General features: G+C 43.9%; 1 protein-coding gene across 1 annotated transcript in view; it reads right to left on the bottom strand.

Annotated features, from left to right (window-relative positions):
- Nucleotides 1-26,810, bottom strand: part of PAPPA (pappalysin 1) — a 229,752-nt gene that overhangs the window by 6,877 nt on the left and 196,065 nt on the right. The window contains exons 20-21 of the mRNA XM_006267917.4: nucleotides 19,247-19,318; nucleotides 12,840-12,938 (exon numbers count right to left, since the gene is read on the bottom strand). Of these exons, the coding sequence (XP_006267979.2) occupies nucleotides 12,840-12,938; nucleotides 19,247-19,318 (171 nt within the window). The remainder of the gene's footprint in view (nucleotides 1-12,839; nucleotides 12,939-19,246; nucleotides 19,319-26,810) is intronic.

Here is a 26,810-nt window from a genome sequence, read left to right as displayed (position 1 = left end):
GGCATAGCAGCTACAAGGCTGTATGAGCTTCCCCCATACCGCTTCACAGACGTACCTCACCTCAAACTCAATCTCCAGTGGTAAGGGAGGGAGCCCAGCACATCTGGCCACCAGCAAACAGAGCCTCTTACAGTATGTCATAGTATGAATATGGACAGGATAACCCAAAGAGGCACAATTTCTGCCAGCAATCAGGCTTGGATCACCTATTTTTTATTTTAATGTGCCAGATTCACAACCTCTCCTGAAAGCCTACTTCAGTCCAAACACAACACGGACACAACACTATAATAAGGTCACTGCACTACCATTCTCGACGGTCTAAAATTTCACCATGCCCTGGGCCTCAGGACAGGAAGAATGCCCCTGTGATGAGGGTACGAGGTTGTGATATGGGAGGCCCAGGTTCAGCTCCCTGCATTTTATCTAACTGCTGCTTCATGTCAAATGTATAAACAGTCAGTCCTTGCAGCAGCAACTAGCATACATGTGTCCCCAGTCCTAGCTGAATGCACTAACCACTAGGTTAGTCATGCTCCCTATTATTTCCTCTCTCTGGTCCAGTGAATTGCAAATTTTTCTCTGAAGTGGTAACTCACTAAAAAAAAAATGAGTAACGACTGTTTACTACTTAAGCTATCAATGTGGTCAGGGTATCTAAATTCTGCCCAAGTCCCTCTTTTAGGCACATAATTCAACCCACGCATTTGATAAGATGCCTAAACCCATAATCCAGGGGAGGGAATTCCATTAGGCAACATCACTTCTACAGTTTAGACGATGCCACAGAAAACTTTGCAATGCTTCCATGTGCTCATAGATGTCACCTCTAATTTTTCTGGGGTGGGGGGGGGGGCAAATTAGCCTAAATTCCTTGTTGCAAGGAAATAAACTGTTATGAATTAAACAAATAAGAATGGAAATATGGATGAGATTTACTAAGGACGAGCCATTAAACACTGGGTGTTTTTTTCAGTGCAAGTGATCCAACAAGCGAGCGGGGGGAGTTGTGAGGGGATGGGATCAGGAGAATGTGCATTGTGCAAATAAAATCTGCCTCTTTAAAGCAGCTAGTGCAGTAGCTGAAGCAACAGCCTGTCATGCTTGGCTATCAGAAGTTGATTTCAACCTATTTCATCATGGCATTTACATGAAGAAGCGGGGAGGGGAGTGAGTCTTTGTTGCCTGAAGTGAATTCTCAAGAGTCTCTTCCATCTGCGCAAATGGAGTTAATGACCTAATTCCCTTTCCCCCCACACCCCTTCTAGGACAGTGCCACAACCTGTTCAAATGTTCTCGGCAAGTACAGCATGCGCTTGCTCAGCCTCATGTACTTGGCTCTACTGCCATATGTTTGTTCCTTCTTTTATAAACACTTTTTTCCAGGCCGTGAAGCTTGGGTCTGTGTGTTCCCCGTGCGTAATCAGCCGTCACCAGCACTCCAAGGAATGCGGACCCTTCACTCACATACATAGTTACCATTTCTATCCACCTATCTTTCCTTTTCATGCATGCGCTGGCACGTCCATCTCTGACATGCCTTTTTCCTTACACATGCAGAAGGGAAAGAGGAGGGTGTGTCTTTATTTCACAACTACGCAGCACCAAGTGAAGACACAGTGAAGCTCAGAAGAGTCCCAATAGCCAACACGGGGCCCTGACTCAGTCTTCTCCAGAACCTCCACCCACGGCTTCCGGCTTCATCACCAGGAGCCTTGATCTCTCAGGTGAGGTAAGGCGCCAGCTCTGTATCTAGCCATGACCTTGCTGATTCATGACCGAAACAGCTGATCAGTGAATAACTTGGATAAGCATTTATGTCACTGTGAAGCATAGAAAGTGGAAAGAAATTTCAAGAGTCTATATATATATATATATTCAAATAATAAATACAAAAATGTTTAGACATTTACAGAAAACAGTAAGAGTGAAAAGGTCACATGTTTCATCCCCATCTTAGCCAGTGTTGCAAAGATCCCTAAGTAGCTGTATGTAATAGAAATGTGTGAAATAATGGCAACTTTTAGTCTTGACTGAACTAAAAGAAAAATTGGGAAAAATATTTACCAGGAAAAGGATTCTTTTTTTCTCAGATGTTTCAGAAAGTGAAGAAAAAAAAAAAAAATCAAGTCAAATGGAACGTCTTGTTTGTTCCAGTACAAAACCGTTAATTTTTGTGTTATTTAACTTCCCTTGCATCTTTTTTTTTTAAACAAGTAAAATGGAAATGCTGGTTTAACATGGCAAGTCTGGATGACAGGGACCTAGACTAGGATATATACATAGAGTAGGCTTGCAAACTGTGCATACGTGCCAAAAATGGCAGCTACATACCTGGGTAACGGCTATGTAAAGTGAACTAGGATTCTACCTGAAATGTTTCATTTAGAAAATGTCAAAATGAAGCATTCTGATGCTGCTCAATTTTTGACCTTTTTTATTTGACCTTTTTTTTTCTCATCCGGCATTCCACTCTCTATTGAATTTATAGTACACCAAAAAAAAAAAAAAAAAAGAATTGCACCTTTCCACAATAATGCCTGTAGGTTAGCATGAGGACACTGGTTCAATACTAACTGAGACTGATGTCATACTTTGCCTTAGCCATGGTCTCTTCTCTCACTGTGGTTCAGTTGCTCTCCCTACAATAGAGCTATCTCTTTTCTGCACTGAGGTACCATCAGTGCAAAATTTTCACTCTTGGGAACTCCAGAGACAAGAATGAGATCTGGCAAGATGAGATTTTCAAAGCAGCAGAATTCCAGTATGTAATTTCCCATTATTCACTTCATGAGGCTGTGCTAAAATAGCGACCTTGAAAGCTTAAAATAGTGACTCTCTGGAATTCTTTCCAGCTTGATGTCAGTCTGGTGTTCCTTTGAAGTGTGCTCAACAGGGCTTTCCTTATTTCTCTGGTGTATCTCTCAGCCCTTTCCCCTTCTCCTTTACTGTCTAACAAACCATTACAACGGCATGTGCCTCCAAAAATGGGCAATTTGAACAAATAACATGTGTGGATCTAGAAAGAGATGCTCACAAGTCACAAACAAAGATGATAATGACCCTTCCACAACAGGTGAACTTCTGGAAAGGCAGTGATTTCCCATAGGTTGTCCTAAAAAATACCCTATTGTCCAACCGGAGGTACGTAAAATAATAACTGTCAGTGGTCCGTCTAGCTCTGGGTGGCCAACCTGTGGCATGGGCAGCTTCTGTATGTGGCATACAACAGGCTGGAGAGGGGACAGGCAGCAAAGTGGAAGATAGGGCAGGGAGAAGAAAACAGAGCAGCAGATCAGGTAGGAAGCAGAATGCAGAGCAGCAGATTGGGCAATGGAAAGGGATCAGAGTGGCACTTGGTGGAGTCTGTGAAGTTGATTTGTGGCATGCCTGCCAAAACAGTTGGTCCTCACTGACCTAGACCATGATCCTGCCTCTCAAAATAGACAGTGTATTGCCTCAGAAGAAGATGCAAATAGCCCTGCTGTGTAATAGTGTATTCACGTTCTAAATCTTATACATTTCTGAGCCTCCCCACTGATAGAGATTAGACATTTGTATGTTATCTTACAGCAGTGAGTTCCACAGGTTCATTTTCCATTGTGTAAAAATATAGAGGACTCTTATTTGGAGAATAAGCACACCCACAGTCATATTAGACATGATAAAATCTTTACAGACTTATGCGGCAGGGCATAAGGCAACCAATTATTGACAGGGAAATAAAATGTAGAATGAGCTGAGGCCAAAGAAACTTCTTGAGAACTTTTGGCCCATCTCATTAGTACAGCATCAAGAGAGCAAAGAAAAAGTATTTTCATTCTAAGTAATAATTATAGCAAACATATGCTCCCATAAAGTGTCAGATTTTCACAGGTATATAGGCATCTAACCTTCCTGTGGACACCAATAGGGCTTTACAAAACTGCCTGGGTACCTAAACCCCATATTCCTTTAAAAAGCTGGTCCTAAGCTCCTAAGTGCAAGGTCTTTTGTTCTGTGCTTGTACAGTGCCTAGCACAATGAGGGGCTAGGCCATGAAAGGGAAGCCAGGTGCTGCCACCACCATCACCGTTCGTCACCACCCCTGCCACTACACGTCTTCCGAAGGTTGTTCTCTAATCCATGACCCAGTTGGGTGTTGAGCCTGGAAAAACACATTTTTTGATATATTGATATTTTCAGGAGCTCTTGAAGATCCCAAATTATTAATAGACTAGCTGAATAGCACTGCAGTTTCTAGATGCGTACAACTGAAAACAAATATTTAAGAATTAGTTCTTCCTTCATTTACTTACTTCCAAGACCTAATTTCCCCCGTTGTTTCCCCTCATGAAACTTTATGTTGAATATCAAGGAACACAGCTATAGCAGGAGAAAGAATATTGAACTCAGGTCTTGCCTCAGTTATTGTGACATAATAGACAAAGATATGGTATCTGCAAACAAACTAGAATAAATGGAGAACAATGCATCCCAAGAGAGAGTAGGGAAAAGGGTGAAGTGAGAGAAAAGAAGAGGAGCACACATTTTTATACGCAAACCTTTGAAAAAACCGGTCTAGAACCAAAGCCAGTGATCAGAACAATGAGGAAACTGGGAAATTTGGTCCTTGGGTCCATTTTCAGTGCACACAGCCCCACACAAAAATGCACATACACAGACACTACTATCCACTAAGTGAACCAAATGAATCAAAGAGACCATGTCCATACCATACATGTAGGCTAAGCCAAACAAACAGATGTGAAGAACAAGGGGAAAGCCAAGCCAATTTAATTATTCCAGAATAAGACTTCTATATGTGGGATTAGTCAGGAAGAGCTATGCTTTTTAATTTCCCTTCTAACATAATTTGAATTAACTTTGAAATTAAAAAAGGTGTCTCATGTATCTAATCCCCACTGAGTCCTACTGAGTTACTAAAGATTTGATACTTGTGAGCCCTTAGGGACACTGATCTAAGGATTGATTGACCCCTGCATGCTAGCCCTGCACAATACCCTGTGTCAATGAGCTCCACAGATTAAAGATTATTACCGTTTATTAATCTGACAAAACAAGGAGTCAATGATATCCCTACAGGAAACCCACAGAGAATTGCCTGGAGAAGACAACTTGTGGAAACAGGGGAGGATGTGTTGGAGGATTCCAGCTCTCTCTTTCCACAGGACCAATCACAGGTTGATGGGAATCCCCACAAGTTAGGAAAAGAGTAACAAAAATGACCTGATTCTGCTCATGAAGAAATACCTGTTTTATGTAACTGCAATTCCAATGGCTCAAGTGCAATTCTGACTTACAGCAGCACAATTGAGACAACAGTCAGGTCCAATGGCCTCAGCATGGGCTGCAGGGGTCTTAAGAAGGAAGAGCACATGTTGGGAAACAGCATGTTATTAGATTTCAGCTGAAGTGTCTGCAAAATCTTCCTGACGTGAGTAATGCTGGAAATATGAAGAACCCCGGCACACATCCCCCTCCCCTGGATAAACGCACTATGTCAAGATAAGCATGGCAGGCTGCAACAAGAGGCTCTCAGTGGTCCCTCACCTCCCCCACCCCAAACCCTCACAGTTCAAATACCAAGGGAGCATTTTGTTCCCTGATGGGGCCCTTATGGACAAAACATGTCTTGGAAGTTTCTTCTCACTGGTTTTTGGCATTTAGGTCACAAGGACTTTTCTGAGATAAGGAAACAAAAATCCCCTTTTAACTCTTTGGGCTGGTATGCAGGGTTCACTCCAAACCTAGTTCAGTGCCCCCAAGGGCCTGGGAAAGTCTGCATTGAAGTTCCTCAATGACCCCAATATAGAATAGAATGTAAGGTTTAGAAGGCCTTACGCTCCTCCCACTTGGATGTAAATCAAGAGTTAGCCCACCAAAGTCAACAGGCCTGACATCCTTCTCCCTGCTCTTGGGGTAAATTGGGCATCATTCCACTGCAATCAGTTGGATCCCATTGCTGTCATACTGGCACAAGAGCAGAAAAGGATGCAGTGCTACCCCAGGGAAAGTGGGCCATTGCTGTCCCTTACTGTGAGGCCACTGACTCTTCATCTGCATTTTGAATACTGGCAAACAAGGGACTGAGCAAGGAAGCCAGTTTGCCAAACCACACAGAGTGTGAAAGCAAGTGGCTCTACCACTCAGCAATCTGCTGTGCTTCCCACCCCTGTGCTACTGATTGTGAAAACATGAATGTAATTAGTCTAAATAATCACCAAGGATTTAATAGTGGCCAGACCACCCAGAGGCCAAATAGCTGGCGCTGTAGCAGGAGAGGCTACGTTCACTGGTTTTTGTAACACTTGCTAATGAAGTGAGGTTGGATGGCTGAGCAAACACCCTCTGTTAGCTCTTCTTTGGGGAATGCTGTACGTTGTGGGAAGTACCGTGCCCCTTGAAGCCAAGAATTTTCTCTCAGGATAGGCAGTGTGTGCTACTACCATCACTGCTTTTAATTTATTGTTGTCTGGAAAGGATCCCTAAACTATTATGCAAACCAGCTCTAAGCCCCAAAACAAGCTCTCAACCAACCACAATTGAAAACACCCGCATGCGTCAAATAACTAGCCACTCACAAGCCAGGATGAAAAATCACAAGCAAGTTCATGCAAACGCCCGAGTGAGACAGTCAACTTGGAGCACACAGTAAGCTTTGGACTACTTCCACACAAAAGAAGCAATGCATGTTATTACCTCCCTCCCCTCAAGCTCAGCCCACTGTCTATTGTACCTCTCTAGCTACGTACAAGGGCACAGAAACAATCCCAGTGCAGGACGCTGAAGTTATCTGGAACAGAATCGTGTCAGGGACATCCAAGCTCCCTTGGTTTCAACTGTGCCAGTTGTGTTCATTTACCCCTGTGGAGTACTGAGATGTTGTCACTTTTTCCACCAGCAACAGAAGTTAGACAGTCATCCACAGGATCCCACTTTTGGAAGAAATAAGCAATCTTTGGCAAGGCAGCATATCAGCTAAAGATCCTTTACTTTCAGCCTTGAATTCTTGGCTGAAGAAGCTCAGATAAGTCTGCATACCTTCCAGATTAGCAATGATTTTGATAAAACATGAATGGTTCCCCATCTGGCGCTACTCCTCAGTTATTTTCCACTGAACCACTTGCTATGTTTTTCTCGCCATGATGCATGCACCTGTTACAGTAGAAGAGGTTAAAATGGGCATTTTTGCCAGGATGATGTATACCTTTTAAAGTGCCAGGACACAAAATGCTCACTGCAGATTCAGACTGTTGAAACTACATGGGAAAGCTTCTCTCCTACCCACTACATAAGGGTTATACAAATGCAATGGATGGGAAGAGTGGAGGCTTAAGTACGAGGAATATTTGGCACCACAAATACAGCTTCAGGGAGTATAAAAGAGCTAATTTTGGGTTTTTAGATTTGCTTGAACAAACTGCTGGGACTGGGCTGCAGGATCATTGACAGAGAATATCTGTAATTACAGTTTAGAACAAAATATGCAAGCACAGACCACTTAGAAATCTGAGGAAGGTCTTTCCTGCCAGGTTCATAAAGAGTGGAGAAAAGAAGAAATTAATGGAGGAGAAAGGCAAATGGAGAAGAGAGAGGCTGAAGAGTAAGAAGGCAAATACACAACCCCACATTTGGGCAGCAGTTAGACTACAGTGGACAAACTATAAAGCTCACAAGGGCTAGGGGCAGAAGTTACACATAAACTGGTTTAAGTGATCAGAAACTGGTTTAAATCTGTAACAGAATGGAAGTTCAGTGCATGTAAACCAGTTTCAAAATGGTTGAAACTGGTTTAAGATATGCCTGGTTGAATGTAGTGTCAGACTTAACTGAATTGGGTCAAACCAATGAAACTTCTGTCCCAGACCCCTTCCTGGTTCAAGTTAAATCAGAGTCCCCAGCATCCCAGCATGCTTTCCAGCCCTGGGATAGGCTGGACTGTGTGGTCTGCTCCAGCAGAAAAGGGTTGGGTGGCGGGGGGCAGGGACTACCTCCCCCCGTCCCCCAGCAAACCACAGCTGGGGTCAGGCCAGGGAGCGGCGTTAAACTTCCTTTCCCCCAAGTACAGAGCTATCCTGCCCTACTAAAAACTTACTGTTGGCTGTGACTGTGGACTACAAATCCCAGAGGCACCTGGAAGCAGGAAGACGAAGTGATGAGGAACCCCACAGAGTCCTGCTGTTGTGATTTTGGACTGCAAATCCCAGAGACCTCAGGGGCATCAGGAAGAGGAAGCAATACACAGCCCATGCTGGCTATATGCCAGAGAGGCATACTCTAGTGCCCTTCGGCTTCTGGCCTGAGCCACTGCAGACATGTGGCTGCATTTCCTGAATCAAAAGTGAATGTCTGGCTAGTTGTTTCTCAGTTTAATCTCTGCATCTGAGATTAACCTGCAAAGACTGAATCAATTCAGCTTCAGGCTTTTTGACTGTCTGTACTTAGCTCAGATCACTCCTGTGGAAACCCTGAGCTAAAATGAGGTAATGGGAACCCCAGCTGAATCAAACGAAGCTAACAGTGGGATTTGATGGTGATCTCTACTAAGGACTAATCTGTTCCTTGTCAAATGCAGATCTCTTGCGCACAAATGCATTCAGTGCCCATGCTTAACCAACGGGTCTAGTCTTACATGCTGAAAGGGGAAAATAACTAGAGAAAGATGAGCATGTGGGACATTTCTAAAATTTTTTGTGTTGTTCTTTGTTGGCTCCTATTCCTCCTGGAGACATACTCAGTTCTAGTGACTCTACCAGGAGCATAATTTTGCCTTTGTTTTCACTCAGTCTGAGAGCCTAAAATACAGTACTACCTTCTTTGAATGTCACCCCACTACCTCCCTCCCCAAAAGGAATTCGTTGCAGGGAGTAGTCAGCCTAGAAATCCAGCAAATCGTTTGCTTACTCAAGTTAATAATGCAGTGCATGTGTTTAAAACAACATAAGAATACTTCTGCTTATTTGCTGTGGGACAAACAGCAAGGAGATGTAGTAGAGAGCATCAGGCAGAGGGCAAGCCGGCAAGCCATGCTTGGTTAGGAAGTTGCAAACATTAAAAAGGGATGGGATGTTATTCGTTTCTTAACGGAGGACTCTATCCCCTCTGAATATACAACATAATCTTCTCTCTTTTAACAGCTCAACCTTCATTTTGCCAAGATGACCTGCTTGGTGGTTTGGCGCTTTCTGCTTCTAGGTCATTCATGGGCTAAACTGCAGACCACTGCAAAAGACTTTTTCCTCCTAAAGTCAGGCCACACTATCACTCTAGAATAGGAACTGAATCTGGATTGTAGGTATACAGTCTTTGGTAACTGCCATGGGCTGCAGCGTATGGTGTTGCTAATTCTTCAGGTGGTGCTTTTCTCTGAGAGCCAGTACCAAGTCCTTGCCTTGGGATGGTATTATGAATTACTGCAGCTGAACAATGAACACACCAAAAATTATTTACCTTCTGAATGCATCCTTTTCCTGCTTCCTAAATTCCTCTAGCAGGCTGCAATCTCTTCATACATATCCATTGAAAACCTAAACTTACCCGTTACAAATTTTGCAGCATTCAGTGATGTTCTTCAGTGACTTATTTTATACTCTTTGAACTAATTATGAACACTTCTTGGCAAATAAAACTTTTTGAACTGGGTTGGTTAGTTTTGATTGGCCAGATAAAGCACATGGTATTGTTCTTCTTTGGATGAGTGAATAAGGGCATAAAACCGAAGTCCTGACTGTTTCTGGACATTAAAGACCTCAAGTCATTTTCTGCATGACTGCTAACCACTGCAGTTTCACTTGGATATGCTTATATTCTTCAATCCCTTCTTAAAATAAATTATGTAGTAGCATTGTGCCCTTTGAGCATCTGCCATACTTCTGCTCTGTGGTGGCTGCATTTCGATGGTGGGTAAAGAGATGGATACTGTATAGGTATACCTTCTAAAATATTCAGACATTTTTTATGGGCTGAAAGGCTCTGTATAAATGGAAGATATTTTACCAAGTCCCTTTTTTTTACATCTGAAAAGACTGGCACCTCTGCCATGCAATGTGTGAACCTGGAACAGAAGTAGTGTTTCCTTCAAACCCACTGATTCTTTCTACAATTGCATGGAAATATACCATCATCTGGAATTGGAATTAAAAGCAACAGGCTTGCCTCTCCCTCAGCCTCCTTCAGCTTTTGGCTTTAGCACCCAATGCGTATTTTAAAGCTCTGCTTTTTAAGTAGGTGGCAAATAGTGCTGGAAGGATTTGGTATGTGCAGTATTTTTATGCAGCTCCCTTTTCTCTCACTTTTCATTGTTTTTCCCTCTGGAATATCTCCTTTAACATTCCACTCATAAAGCTCTTCAAAGGAGGGACTATATTTGAATAACTGTGTTTAAAATCTGTTCTCCAGTCAAAGGCCTCAGACAGGAAAATAACTAACAGGGCTGAGTTTTTCTGCCCCCGTGGCTGGGTTTCTGAATCAGAATTCAAACAGGTGTCTGGGAGCTGGCGGCCGATCCTTTGAACTACAGGAGAGGCTCTGCCTTCCTCAAACGGGCCTTAAATTTTTACATCACACTGGCTGCTAGATTATTGTTTCCCCTCTGTATGCTATAAATTTAATAAACTGGGCACTGGCCACCCCACTTTTGGCTTTGAAGGACCTACAAATGCATTGGTTTTCTCATTTCATTTTAGCGTTATTCGGTCTCAGGGTGGTTGTTGTCTTTTGTGAGAGTGAGGAAGGGTTGGAAAGCTGAATGTTTGTATCCTGAGAAAACACTTCATCTGGTGGTTCAGGCCTTAGGAACGACTAGGAAATATATAGGGCAGGATCTGCAAAAGCACTCAGTATTGGCCACCTCTACTTCCACTGAAATCAGTAGGAACAGAGCTAGGTCAATGATGAGCCGTTTGAAAACATTCCTGTGTGAACTGAGTTAGCAGGTATTACTCTGGTTCTTTACGGGCAGGTGCCCAGTTCTCAGTTTTATAGCCTTGCTTGTGTTGGCCTCTCTCAACAGAACGGCCAATGAACAAAGGAGACGGTGAACATCTTTATACCTCCTTTAAACCTTCAGTTCTGGTTTGATCCACATCAGCAAGGGCATGTTAAGAAGCTACTAAGATATATTGGATCAGTGGTATAACTAGAGCATGGTGAATAAGGCAAATGCCCTAGGCACTGAGTTTGGTGGGGAGGGAGGGTGAAAAGAAGCGGCTGCTGCTGGCAGCCACGTGATCACAATTGTATGGCAACCGGAAGCTGCTGCTGACCTTATGCTGCTGTACTGGATTATACCAGTGCCCAATGTGCTTTTTATACGATCAGAGAAAAGTGTGTGAATGGTGGTCTACCATCACCCTAACATTTGCCCATCCCTCTGTCAAGGAATATATTCTGCCTCCAACAAGTGGCCATCCTCGTTGCTCCCATAAGGGATATGGGGGAGATGGGAGAAGAGTTGCTCTGAGTTGCTGTGCTCTATCTGCTCCATCCGTCCTTCTCTTTCTCTGTGAAAATGGTTCTGGCTTCTAAAGGGAGACAAGAGAGTCCTGCCTGCTTCTCCCAGCAGCCCCGATTGGCTGCTCTTTAGAAGGATGTGGGCAAATGGGGAAAGCAGCCAATCAGAGACACTCTAATCTTCTTAAAGGAGATACTAAAAATTTGTGTTCATCAACAACCTAGTTCACTTTTTGGAAATGTTATTTTTTGGATGTGGGGCCCACTGTCACCTCAGACACTCTACGTACTACACATGCTACAGCCAATCCAGGCATAAGCACACACCTTCTTTGCGAGGGCTGCCCCTTTCATCCCACAGATCACATGAGTCATTTTATAATGGATAATATATCAAATGCTTACCAAGAGGGAATGCTTACCAACTAGGAAAATTCAAACGCTTACCGACTGGGAATTGCACTCCTCAAATTCAAATATATCAAATGCTTACCAACTGGGAAAATCACCTCCCTCCATCTCATGTCTGCTGCTATGGAGAAATTAAATCAACCTAGCTTCATTACCAAAGTTTGTTCACACCCCATTTCCAATGCTCCCTGGTGAGCCAGAGAAAGACAGCAGCACGGTATTGGGAGATGCGTTTGGATGAACCAAACGAAAGATGAAAGAAAACCTTGCTGCCAATGGCTAACCATACTTCCTACCAAGAAGTCCACTTTGTCCTCCTGCGGTGGCATAAAGACTGCCAGGTTTCATGTGCCTTCTAGATATACAGCAAATCTAGCCTCTCTATCTGTAACTAGTCTACGTATTTTTTTTTAGTATACACTCAGTCTCTTGGCTTCATCAAGAAATTCTCCTTTCCTCAACCTCAAATCCCAAAGAAGAGGTAGAGTCCTGCAAAATTCAACACTTCAACATGAGCATATGGAGCAAAAGTTCTCTTTTCCTCCCCAGGAACCTGCTGCTAATCTAAACCCAGATGATGCGCATACTCTGAAATTCCCTGGAGATTTAGGGTCAGAAATGACACCTGGTAGCTTTTGTTACGACACGCAAAAGAAGACTGTATAGAGTGTCGGCGGTTGCCTGCAGAGCAGCCATTTGTTAACAACAAGCATCGAAGAAGAAAAGCAAGTCTCATTTGCTAACACATGCTAGAAAGGCTTAAGGCAGGCTATGATGGGAAGCACATATACATCAAAGGGGAGGAGCATCTTAAACTGAACCACCTGTAAATAGACCCTTTGGGGGGACAAGGCATTGCCCACCAAAACACCCAGATCACCTGGTGGCCATGAATACAGGCTGGTTTTGCCCAAGTCTGGGGCAGACACTTGGTAAGGGGAGCTTAAGGTAAAAAAAGGAGCAGGCAGACCTACCTTTTTGGTCTTCACTGTTGAGGCGCAGCAGTCCCCACCATCATAATTGCAGAAGGCTCGGTTGTTGATAAAATCACAGTAGTTGTCTCCCATGAAAGGCTGGAAAGTTAAACAGTACAAAGATGGTGAGAACAGGGATGTGGGCTCTGGAGGAACTCAGCAAAGGCCTAGGGCAAGCTGAAAGCAAGGACCTTTCTTATGCCCCGGCAGAGCAGTACAGCATCTCCATCCAACAGCCACAGACACTTTTCGCACTTTCCTTCCAAGCAGGCAGGACTGACAGGAAGTTGGAAGAAAAATAAGTGATCCCCTTTGCTTGTAAAAATGTGAGTAAGTCTGACATTTTCAAGAGATGCCACTGATGTGGGGAAATATGGACATAAAGGAACTAAAACCTATAGTCACTTTGGACATGTGAGGTCTAGTTATCTAAGTGTAAATGCATGGGGCATAGAGAAGAGTAGGACTGGTCGGTTTAGGAAGCGTAAGGGTATTCAAATTGACAGAGGAAGGAGGTGGGTTTGGAGCCTAGACAGGGACTCTGGAACTCCAATAGTCTGATTCTCATCCTGCCCCTGCCCCTCTATATGACCTTGGGCAAGTCACGTAATCTCCCCGTGCCTCAGGCTTCACAGCTGTCAAACTGGAGTAATTATAAGTGTTCATGGAAGGCTGTAAATGTTCATTAAGTAATGTTCTTAATCACCTCAAAGAAAAATATATGAATTATTATAATGGCTGTATGGATTTGAATAATAATCATTACTTTAAAAACAGCAGTCTTTTGCTTCCCTCTTTTGCAGAGCAGATTGAATTTGCTCTTAAATTCATCACTCCAGTGCAGCAAGAACCTCTCATGGAAACCAAAGTCCTTCTACATTTGTAATTGGTGAAACTAGGCAAGGCCCATTTGAAGGAGGTAACCTTGAGTCAAATACATGCATGTACATGTATGCATATGCATACATATGCACATACATACATACATGCACACATTGTAAAGGGAAGAGACAAGCCTGCTAATAAAGCAAGCAGAGATATACTGTGACATAGTTGTAAACAAGATGCAAGATGTGTGCAGATGATTAATGGAACCGGTGAGGAGAGACTAAGGTCGTGACTGTGGACTACAATGTAATTTTTGCCACATTCTTGGCTAGTGCCAAGTGGATGCTGTTTGAAAGCACCTCCAGTCAATCTGCTCCAATGTGCAAGTCCACTTATAACCGTCATGGCGAAATATCCAGCACTGCTACACTGGGCCCTCAGCAGCTGACAATTTTATGGCCCCCATGCACCTTACAATTGGTTCGATAGGGGCAGATCCCTTTGAGTCAACACGTCTCCGTTAATGAAATTATGGCCTTTCCTAGAAGAAACCATCTCTGGGGAATGAACTGGGAAGGTGGTCAAGATTTCATGTCAGGGTTTTATACTAAGTGCAATACTAGATTTTTTTTTTCTTTATGATGGATGCCTCCAGAGAACAAACTATGAGGACTTTGGCATGCTTTTCTCATAAAGGGCTATGACCAGGCTCATAAATACTCTAAAAAGACACCATGAAGTGCTTGGACTCCAGACTCTGTTGTTGTTATTGATTTGTAAATTTAAATACTTCCTGGTAGTGTTGGAAACCCAAATGGCAGCAATGCTGGATGAGTGCAGAGTGGAAAAAAAAGTCAGGAAGTGAATTGTCTAATCTAGTTTCATTTTTCAAAACATTTTGTGTGCAAACAGTAAGCAAAGAGTGTAAATAGGGAAAAGAAATTGCAACGGTAGGGTCAGATACCTCGCTGTTGTAAATTGGCTCAACTCCCTTGACTTCAGACAGCTATACTGATTTGCGCTGACAAAGGCTTTGGCCCACAAAGTCTTTTCCAATTTCATTATTTAATATGCTAACAAAGGAAAGATTTATTTATTTATTTTTACAGATATGATTTTTATCTTGACAAGGCCACTTTGAAAAATGTAATATTTGGCCACTCTCCCAAAAAACTTGTATGGGCTTTTCCTCCATTTCCTTTTTTGCTTCCTTATCATTGCTTATTGCCAAAGTATCTGTTTGTCAACACAGGTTTTCATTTCAGTTCTCCACCCTCAAGTTCCTGCTGATTTATTCAATTATGCCATGCACCTGTCAACGCTGGAAAACTCTCAATAGGAACTTCAGGAGGAACATGCCTCCCCTGAAATACTTTGAACCAGGCAGCTCATTGCAGGGGCACAATGGGAAAACAATGGATATTTTGTTTTGGTAACTCAGCTCTTGGTTGGATCATCTGAGGGGAATGAACATTAGACTCATAAACTTAAGACCACTTCCTTCTACTGCTTGAGTAGGCTTGCAGGCAGAACTAAGCTCATGAATTTCTATACATACCATTAAAGGAGTTCAAAGAGTTACACTGCATTGCATTTGCCTGGGTTACATTTTGAAAAGCAGAATCCAAATCCCCTTTAGTCAGGCAAGTTTGCTGCTATCAGTGCATCAGAAATTATATTCTTCCTGGTGCCATTCATTTTGTCGCCAGTCCGTGGGAATGGGGAAGGTGGTACGAAGGTTGTTTATTCCTTCCATTAAGGAAGGAAAGGCATACATTGTTATGCTAGAAAATACAATCTGGCCCATTCTGGGATATTGGAAAATCAGGCTCTGATAGCATAGAAATGGTTCCATGGTGGTAGATAGTGAGGCTGTTATACTGCTGAATGAATGATGAAAAAGAAGAGGACTTCTACCAATACAGAAGGACCCTGGAAATGAACAATGATGGGAAAAATGCAGAGAAAAGGCACAGCATGTCCCTAATAATGGCTTCTGGTAAACTGTTACATGATTTCAAACTTTACCTGAGTAACAGTCACTCTTAAGCAGCAGAGGAACTGGTACCCAATAGTTCGTCAGCACACCAAAAGCACTTCTAATGGTCCCTGGATGCTATTTTAGCTCTCCCCAGAGAACAGGGGCACCTAGCCAGCTTGTAGGAACATAATGCACAAGATAGCTTATGACAGTCAAAGCACCCACAGCAGAATGCTTTTCATTTAGGGGACTTCTAGACATAAGACTATTATATTGTTGGAGACTTATTACCCTCCTGGGTCTGTCATTTATATGCGCAAGAAACCTGTCTTGTAGCTTATGACAAGTCACTCAGCATACCATCCATCCAGCAAAAAGCAGAGTGGTCCAGTATTTAGTATGGAATCAGGAGACTGAGTTTTGTTTTAGCTTGCTCTGACAACTTGGGCAAATCACTGAACTTCAATGTACCAACTTTTAAAACAGGACTCAGATTTACCTGTTTTGCAGGGGTGCTCAATGTGTTATATCAATGGTTGCAATTCTTAGTTGAGAAGGTGCTCTCCTAGTCCTAGCAAGCTTCATTTTAAGCCACTGGAATGGGACTTGGGAGACAAGGGTTCAAATTCTGGCTCTTCCACATATTCTTTGCATGGCCTGGCAAGTTAATTCCTCTGCATTTCAGTTTCTTGCTATACAATGAAGACAATGTTGCACTACTAGTACTGTTGTACTACTACTTCTCAAGGTGCAGCCTGGCTAATGCTTGTGGGATACTCAGACGTGATGGTGATGGGAGCCAAAGAGAGAAGTGCCAAAAGTTGCTTTTACAACAAAAACATTTTAAGATTTCTAAATCTTTTCAAGGAATGCTGCCAAAAGAAACTACACACTTCAAAATAATTGCTAATTGCTAATGACATGTAAGGCTGAAAAAACAGACCCAATGCTTAAAAGCAAATACATTTTTCCCCGTACTTATCCGAGACTACATTGTGGTCTGGCCTGTTCAAGGGAACAAGGAGGTGCAAGTTGCCCACTGCTCTTTTAGGCTTGTTCCCCAAGTCACAGGCAGAAGTAGAGGAGGAACTGAAAACAAAGGAGGCCAGCTCCTTAGCTGGGATAAATAGGCACACGTGCCTATCTGGTGTACTCTGTTTATTCCCACTAACTTAGGGTTTGGCGCATAGTTTACCTGGAAGAAGTGCAGATGCCTGGTTAATTTAGCTTTCAAGACATTTAAGTGAAGAATAAGAACCTCTAGTAGAGAGATCTGAATTCATGATGTGTGTGATCCCATACTGCTGAAAGACAGACATCACAGCCCAGAAACATTTGGTCAAGTGGCGTTACTCAGCTTCTGTTTCTCTTCGGCTCCAAGCAGATGTTGCCCTCATGGCAACACAGGCAGTTTTATGGTGGGGCAAAATGCAAACTTACAGACAGCATTGATGCTGGTCATGCCACAAATGTCCAAAAATGTTTGCACGACAATATTTGTTGACAATTTGTCCCAGTTTATCATGGCAGTTGTCCATACAGTTATGGCGCATTGGCTGAATGCACCGCTGGAAGGTGGCAGTGCATCCTACATCCCTGGTACATGCAAGTTCCCAGACACTGAGTGTACACTGATTGTTGGCCCCAGACCTGGTACACCAGTACTTTTAAAAACCATGTGTGTAGTTGTATATGTTGTTTTTAGATGTTCCTGGCACACAAAGACCCCAGTTCAGGGAGACAATTCCTGATCACGGGGACCCCAGGTTCTGGGAATGTCAGAAGCCTGCCTGTAGAGCCAGACTGCACACAGGGTTTTTAAAAGTCCTGGTACAATGGGACTGGGCCAATAATCAGCTGCACGTAGCAGGGGAAAAGGCTTCTTCCAAAGTCAGGGACTTTAAACCCCATGCATGGCAGTTCTGGCCACACTGCCAGAGCGCAGGGGATCGGAGGCCCACAGCAGAGTTTGAAGTCCCCAGGGGGGAAGCCCTTCAGCCCCTACCCCAGCAGGAAGCCTCTGATCTCCTGTGTCCTGGCAGCCTGGCCAGAGCAGCGGGCCATGAGGTTTCGACAATCAACTGATTGCAGGACCAGTCTGGACAGCTCAAGTCTCCAGCTGAACTCAGGGCTGTCCCAGCTGGGGCTGACAATCAGCTGATTGTCAAAGTACCACAAAGGGGCTGTACTTTTAAAACCTGCTTTGAAAGATGATGTGTGGACATGCCAATCTTCATTGCAGGACAAGTCATGGTACAACCCATGCTATGACAATTGTGATGTCTCTTTATAGCCTTAAGATAGTACTTTGTCTGATCACAGCAGATTCCCATGTGGGAAAGAGAAGTGTCCTGTCTCAAGTTGTGCAAAAGGGTCATTTACACACCACCAGGACATCCTTCAATGTTTTTCTGTGCTGAATTCACTGCCCTTGAGTCGTACCTTGAGCTTTTAGTTAAAATCAATAACCCAGCAGGAAGCTCATTCAATATGAATTCTATATGGTATCAATTCAAACCGGTGCAAAATGCTTGCTTCCACACAACTTCAGTACTAAACCTTAAACCAGCCTCAATTTGCTCAAAGACGGGACAGGATTTGCTAAGGAGATTTATGAATCTCATAGCTCATTAGGATGGTAGCTTGAGCTTGTGACAAAACATAGAAGTTTTGCATGCTTTCCAAGTTACATTAGAAATGCTTCCGTGGCTCGCAGTTGGATGCTTATTCAGCTATAATGCATAGGTGGCATTAACAATTACTTAATGCTTGCTTCACAGGGAAGGCTCTTGATTCAGAAGTAAATTATTAGGGGCATGATTTTAGTGCCCAGAAAAGTTACGTAGTGGGACACATCATAAGAGGTTCCTTTAACAGAAAAAAGCATGGCTTGGAGGAGACGCCAGTTAAGTTTGTCTCTTGGTGGCTATTATTTTCTGTTGTGTAAGTACAAAAATGACACATCAGATTTGAACAACTCAGAAAACAATTCAGGAAAGAATTTTTAATACAGCATAGAAATGTTAAATTTCCTTTTTGACTTCAGTTGGGTGTCTCTTGCTCAAAGACTTTTCAAAGCCCCTTCTTCATCCAACCATTGCCTGGTCCCTCCTGTTCCAATTCAATATCTGGATTGTTCTTACTATATTTTTCCCTTTAATTTTCCTAAATACTTATCTCTTCTCCAAAGCCTGGAGGTAACTTGTTCTTCAGAGAGTTGGTTTTCTAATTAGATAGCAGGACTGTTATCCACTTCAGTATAAAGGCAAACAGTAGGGAAACAATGAATCTCCTAGTCCTAAAAACTGCCAAGGAAAAGGAATCAGAACTATTAGCAGCCTTGATGTGTCCACATTAGATCATACAAGGCTCATCAAATCATTAGCTGTTATATGAGTTAGTCTTAACATCAGCAAACGTGATCTATTTTTACCATTGGGTATCAGAATTGATGCTGCTGAATCCAATTTAACCACAGCTACAGACAAAACCAAATCCTGCTCCAGAAAAAGGATTTTTTAAAAGTTTGGCTATCTCCGTTGTTACTATGAGGTCCAGGCAAACAAAGGTGATGGGCTTACTTAAGCGTAATGCTCACCTCACAGCCTTTGACACAGTGGATCAGTGAAGGGTGAGGGTACCATTTGAGCCCTGCTGTGCAGACAACGCTCTGGAGAGAGAGAATGAACTTGGTTAAGACAAAGAAATCAGTGTACAGAAAGCCAGTGATCTGGCTTATATTCTGCCCCCCTCCTCCCCAACACACACACCATACCAATGAAGTTCAGTTCCTAACACCTCTTGTGTTCTCAGGGCCTGGCTGTCCTCCAACTATTTACAAGAAGTGTTGGACTTGACGCTTGCAATAACAGAAAGTTTGAGATTAAAATAATATTTAAGGTTTTCCCCAAGTGTCATGTTCAATATTTCACTCGTGGCAGGGGAATGTGGCAAGCAGAAGCAAAGGCATTGTCCATAATCTGGCTGAGGGAAGTGGGGAAAACACTTAGGAATGCCTTCAGAAGGTTTCCTCGCTGCTGCAAGGCTCCAGGTTTCAGTGGCCGCCCATCCTATCCAGGAAGCAGGATGGGATTGCTGGGGTGAGAGCTGGCAGTGGCATGCAGCAAGTCGTCTGGGAGAAAAAAAGTCTTTTGGAACTTCGCAGAAAAGGGAAACCTTCATACAAATCTTTTGCACTGTCCAATGATCATATCCCCATCATAACCACTCAAATAACCCATACAAAGGCTATTTCATTTGATAAGTTTTAGAGCAATTTCAACAGAATATGATGGATTTTATCCTTATTAAATATCAGCTGACTTTTCCATAATGGAAACCTGGGAATGACTGACTAATTGTGGGCAAAATGCTGATATTTCAGGGTCTGCAGAAGGGAGTTGGAAATCTTATAAGAACAAGTCTCATTCCAGCACAGTGGGGACCAACTTTTTTGACAGGTGTGCTACAAGTTTAGCCCCAGGCGCTCCTGAGTGCTACTCTGATCCCTTTTCCTCTGCCTGATCTACTGCTGCTCCTTGCACCCTCCCTGATCTTCTGCGTGCTATACAGAGAGGCTGTCTGTGGCACTTGTGAACAGGTCGGGTGGCCAGCCTGTTCTATACTAGAACAGTTTGACCACCCTACCTATTCCAGTATAAAGGCACTCTCATTTTTAGATTCAGAGTAGTCACAGTTTGCACTGGGAGGAATGGTGTTTTTTCATGCTCAGGCCAGTTGGGGATCATCCTGTTCTCCTTACAATAACATAAAGTAGATCTACTTAGCTGTACGAGGCATAGTGTAGTAAAAACCCAGCTAGCTCTGAATATCCTAGCTCAGGTGCCAGATGCTGTCTACTTGCATGAATACAGAGCTGTGCACTGGCTGATTTACCATATTAAGATAACTGCTAGGATTGCTTGTAATGGGACATACAGTTTTTCACATCTATACCATTACTCTGAATCCAGTCCTTGCTCTTGGCTCCATTTGGGGAGGAGTCAAGTAAGAAGGCCTTGGTGTTCCCTAGCAAGCAGAGTAAATTAATCTGTGTGAAAAGCTACTGTGGCTGAACTGCTTCTGATGCCCAGACTAGTTTGCACCAGGTCCACGAACAGCAGAAGCTGACCTGGCAGAAGTCTCCTCCTACCAGCAGAATGGCTTGCACATAGACGTTTTTGCTGGCAGAGCTACATCAGCTGTAAAGTGTGATCATTATACACCCCTATATGACACCCCCAAGAGCCCAGTGGACAGAAGGGACTGAGGTCCTTGTGCCACCTCTGGCTCCCCATCCTCCTTGCTTATCCACCAACCGCAGCACTCATTTCAGAGGGCCATTCTCCATTATCCAGGAGACAACAATCTGATTAAGAGAATAGCAGTGATGAAACGGCCCGTTTACAAAGCGTGTCAAGAGACATTTGCCAAACGGCTGGGGCAGGGGGTGGGATAGAAGTTTAGGAAAGAAGGGGATTAACATTTGGGAGGACCTGACGCACAAGACATCCCTTCCCCTGTTTATTTGATGGCTAATTTAATCCATCTGCCAGAGAACCTCAGCATGTTTTTACAGTTTCTGTCATTTGAGGCTTACCTGACGTGTGCGAGAAAAAGGACTTTTATACTATCTGCACTGGACTGTTTATCTTTCCAATGCTCTCGGATTTTCCACTATTAGTCAAGCCCAGCCAGCTCCACCTGCCTTGCAATAGGACCCGTCTGTGTGAGAGGGGAAGAGGCTAGGGGAAGCTGGCAGGGAAAGCGGGGAGGACAATGCTGCTTATCCCCTCAGGGAAGGAGATTGCAGGGTGCAGAGCCCATGCAGGGTCAAGTGTGCTCCCAATGAGTTCTTGACAGACATCTGGACATTTCAAGGCCAAGGTTGCTGCCTGCCACAAGTGTTAGGTGGTTCCCCTCCTTCTATTTACTGCACTCAGGCTGAAAAAATGGGAGGCAAAGTTTTTAGGTTTCAAATTAAATAAGTCCAGCCCACAGGCTGGAAGAGGGGAGATTAAAAGGAAGACTCCAGCTGCTTTTCAACCAGGGTTTAAACTGCAAAAGAGCTGGCAAAAAACATAGACCTTCCTCTTCCCCAAGCCCAGAGTCAGCCGCATAAGTGAATGTCTGAAGAGAAATGGTGCCCTTTGAGAGTGGTACTAATATCTTGCTAGCCTTGCGTGTAAGATTTTAATGGTGAGGAATGGAGCCAGGGTGACAGGCTGGAAAAGGCAGAATACTGTTTATCTACAGAACCAGGCAAACATTTGCACCAGCAGGACAAACTGCCATCCCCTATTGACACGCTCAGCTCTTGAGGTGGAGAGGCCTTCCTGTAACCCGCTCAGTCCTTTGCCCCTGTTGAAACTGCCCACAAGACTGCAGATTAATACAAGACAGAACTGCCTCAAGAGCACCCAACTGAATGCACAGGACCTCCTCAATGGATCCTACAGCCCAGGCTGGATGCAAACCCATGGCTTAGAGGTGAAAGACTATCTCATCATAAACAGTCTTAGCTGCAAGTCAACACAAGGTGAAAATTAAAACACATAAAAGAGTTGATAGCTTCTGTAAAACGCTGGGAAAATGATGATGAGCCATGGGAGAAGAACTCCACTTCAAGCCCTCAACACTGCAAAGGTTGATGTCAAACTATGTTTGCCTACACTTGGCAAGAAAGGAGTATGCCTAAAAATGTGAGCACCATTCAACCCCCCAAGTCAATGCACATTGCCACGCAGTGTTTTATTGGGTGAACTTCCATGACAGTGAAGACTAATCTTAAAACACTACTCAAAACAGCAGATAAAAATGGGGTGATTAAGGGGTCAGCCTTTAAATAAAGTAAAAGGGGACTTGGGAGTTGGATCTTTGGAGAAGATGCTTAAGAGAGGATGTTACCAAGTCAAGTCAGTCCCTTGTAAAGAATTTATTGGTCACTTCTGCTGAGCCCATTGATACTAAAAGGAAGCAGTTGTTCAGCTTTGTCTGACCCCTCAGGATGTACCCAGGGGATAAAATTTCCTCTAGAGTAAGGGACAGCACAAAACGAATGTCCGCAATTAAATCCCACTTGAGAACTAATGCTTAAGTGCTTTATACAATTTCTTCTCATCCTCTGTGGCGAGAACTGCACCCATATTTTGGAGCCCTATGGGGTGCCTTTGCCCCAGTTATTCCTGTATTATAATTAATGGGGATGAAACCATGGCTCTTGGGCTGTGAGTGGAGAAGGATTTAGAGGATCCATATTCAGTGAGAATCTCAGGCAGGGAGCTTAAGTTGCTTGTTAATTTTGGGCAGTTGGATCATGTGCCTACCTACACCACTCCTTCTTCCCTGTCATGAAGGGAGGCTTCAAAGGGGCTAAGGTGTGGGGATAAGCAAGCAGAGAGTGTCTGTGTCTCCCAGCTGAAATGTGCTTACATCCTGGCCAGAAGCAATGGCAGTTTGTACGTGTTTTGGTCTCCAGTCCTTCTACACAAGGCCAGGTGCATCCTGAAACCAGTTGGTGCAGTAGCTTGTTCAAGGGTACATCTTGCATATAGCACAGCTCACCTGGGTTCTGTGATCTTCACTGACATGAATTCATTGCCACATACTAGTTATTGTATTAGGCTGTGTGTAGACGAAATGAGGGGCATATATGCGGGACAATTTAAAGTGGGCTAAATGCTTTTGTACCACTTTAAAGGTGTCAATGTTTGCATGCCTTGGTGGTGTACTATGCATTAATTCCAGCCACTATAGGAAATTCGGCAGCGTAACGCACCCTAAATGACTTGGGGCACAGCAAACTAAAACATCTCCAAGGAGTTTTAGTTTGCTACCCCTACAGCTGTGGAGCGAAGCATTGGGCTCCATGCAGCTCAGGGGCTCCACAGGAAGCCCTGCAGCAGCCCAGGAAGGCAGGCTCTGCCCGAGAAAAGCAGAGAGCCTGTTTGTTTCTTTTCTACCTCTCCCTCTGAAGCCTGCTGGCCTGCTTGAGCTGCATGAGGACCTGGTGCTTCCTTCTGCAGCTGCGATGCCCCCCGGGGCAGCCCGAGCCAGGTGCCTGCCTGGGTAGGGGCTGCCACTGCTGTGGAGGGAAGCACCTGCCCCCCCCTGCAGCCCAGGGACCACTCTGCCTGCTGGCAGCTCACCTTCCCCTTCCTGCCGCTGGAGAGGCAGGTAAGTGCGGGGTGTGTGCACGACATGGGGGCTTTAAGGGCCCTAAATTGAAGCGGTGGGCACTAAAACCCACTGCTTCAATTTAGGGCTCCCGTTTTGTCTACATGCACCCTTAGCTTTACAGACTTGGAGCCTTATGCCAGTTCAATGTCAGCTACTTTGGTGACCAGCTCTCTCCCAGGGAGATATCCTGGTGGCTGAACAAATTGGAACTGCTTAAACTACCACCTAATACTGCTGGTATTCAGGGACGCAGAGGCAGGATAGTCCCAAAGATAGACCCTCAACTGTAGACTTGGCTTGCCTTGCTGATTTGCTAAAACCCAAATTCATAGTAAAAAGCCTTTGTTTCCTATGGCTTTCCATGGCAGGATGCAAAGGAATGACCTGGTGGGAAAGGGTTGGGGGAGAATTCTACTTGCATGGAAATTCATGAGGATTTGGTTTACTGGGCCCTGGTAATAACTGCTGTGGTTCTAATAAATACACAGGTGCCTGGGGCATTGCACACGCCTACTGAAATAATGCCGACCTTGTTTATCTGACTAAGATGCAACTAGTTTAGAGCAGACATGGAGGGCATTTACAAGGTCAACAAAAGGCATCATAAAAGGGGAAGGGGAAGATCACATTTAATACTGAACTAAGCAAGAAGAGAATCCCATCTGGCCTCTGGTTATATGAGAGCAAGTGTTCTCCATTCATTCCCAGGCACTGACACAAAGTCCAGTGACATACGACTCCCTGATGGGCCCCTCTTTTATCTGTTCCTACAACCCAGCTGCCCTTGGAGTCAGGCCTTTTTGCATAGTTTTGTATGTTTACTTTGGTCTTGTCCCCATCCCATAAATGCCACCATTCGGTCCCATCTGTAATTCGGTGGCTGCCTACCCATCTTTTCTGAAGGGAGAGGGAACTGAGGTAGGGTCCCATAAGAAGTAAGAGGCAGACAAGAAAATAAATACAAGTGTAATTTTTCCCACGTTAGGCAAGACTCAGAGGACCTAGATCCTCACCCCAATCTGGTACCAATATAGTGTCCTCAATGCACTGAGAAATTAGGAGTGGGGTTACATGCCCCCAGGAGATGCTGTCTAAAGTTCTCCTCCTCATACAGTGGTTAGAGCTTAGAAAGGCTAAATTACTGGGGCTTGTGTGCCCCCAACCAGTCCAAACCAGCACTGATCCAAAAGCATTAAGTAAAATATGATGATTAGCAAGAGGTTTCAGAGCTTAGTAGCATCCATAATTGCTCAGGGAAGGGAGAGGGAACCCCAAACTCAGCAGGAGACTTTTCTGGATTAGTGCAGGAGGGTCAAAATCCTGCATCTTAGATTGCCTGAGTTTAGGGTATGTGGGAGTTTCATACTACCTGCTTTGCTATGGTATCCAAAGATGTATACAGAGCATGCCACGATGCCCTTGAGCCCTCTCTTACCAGATTTCTGGCAGTACTGGGTGCACCTCCCAGACCCTCCGGCACTTGCCATATATGAATATACTCCTCCAGCAGCTAGGCTGGCACTTTGCATGGCCTCGTCCTGCACACTCCCAATCTCTCCAAACTTGAATTGTGGCAAAAGTTTCAGCTCAAAGATTTTCCCACTCCAAAAAAAAGCAGAATTGGGTGAACTAAAATAAGCCACAGACTTGAAAATGTTTTGTTGAAACATTTTCTGAATTAAACATTTAGATTTTTTTTATTTGAAATGACACTGAATTTCTAAGTTTGATTCCATTTGAAATAAAAATAAATCTATATCTTTGAAAATGAAATGGAATATTTTGTTTTAGGTTAAATAAAAGGTGATGTTCATTTGAAAACTATATACATTTTAACCCTTCAGTTTCTCCAAAAATTTCTAAAAATTTTGCCAGAGGTGAACACAACACTTTGAGAAAAGGCAGAATTTCAGGTGAACCAAACAATCACATTATTTGCAAAGCTCAACTCAGCAATTCCCACAGGAAAGATGACCCTTCCCAATGCACATTTCCAATACAGATGTTATTTAAAAGGCACAGAAGAACATTTTTTTTTTTTTTTTTGGCTCTCCCAAAGTCTTATGTGTATCTGCCTTTTACAAGGCAAATTCCTGGATGGGGCTGCCTCTGTCTGTGCCCTTACAATGCTGTACATTATTAGCATTTAACAATAAGGCATAACAACAGTCCCTTATGATGGGAGAGTGCTCAGAAATCTCAGGCAAAAGCTAATCTTGTAAATGCTAAAGATCAGATACTGCTTTTGGGCAACAACGTTGAGATCAGTAGGGTGGCAGACTCACTAAGGGCAAAATTTGGCCTGGCACATTAACATCAATGTAAGCAGCTTGCAGCAGGGATTTGTTGCTTAGACACTTCTGGCTTCTCCGTCCCTTCTACGTCTCCCTGAGTGCTCCAGCACAGACTATATCATCAATAGTAGATGGGGATTGGAGGGGTTAGCATGGTTTTTTTTCCCTCCGGATTTTGGAACTGACTGGAAATCATGAAGTGTTGCCACAGATTGGCTCCAATGGCTAGCACTAGCATTTCCCACTCATCCAAGTTAACCCCATCCGAGCCTTAGCGCCATACCCCGCAAAAGCAGTGGGGGCCAACCTTTTTGTAGTAGCCCTGAACCTTCCCCAAGTGCCACTCTTATCCTCTTCCTCTGCCCAAACTGCTTTCTGCTCCTTACTCTGTGCCACCTGCATGATCGTCTCCTCCACTTTTTGTGCCCTGCCCTGTGTTTCTTGCCTAATCTCCTGCTCTGCTTTCTGCTTCTTGCCCTAACTGCTGCTGTGTTGCCTGTCCCCTCCAAGTCCTGCCATCTACCACACACAGAGGCTGCCCATGCCACTTGTGGCACTTGTACCATGGGTTGGCCACTGCCTTAAGAGATGATATGGACACTGACACTACTCGACAAGATGCGAAGATGTTTCCTAGTTGATCTAAGTAGAATCTGCATCAAACAAATGCTCTGTCTCAGCACTTGCAAA

The sequence above is a fragment of the Alligator mississippiensis genome, chromosome 12 (assembly GCF_030867095.1).
Source record: "Alligator mississippiensis isolate rAllMis1 chromosome 12, rAllMis1, whole genome shotgun sequence".
Lineage (NCBI taxonomy): Eukaryota > Metazoa > Chordata > Crocodylia > Alligatoridae > Alligator > Alligator mississippiensis.
The sequence above is the reverse complement of the archived record's forward strand: the minus strand, read 5'-3'. Positions and strand labels throughout refer to the sequence as shown.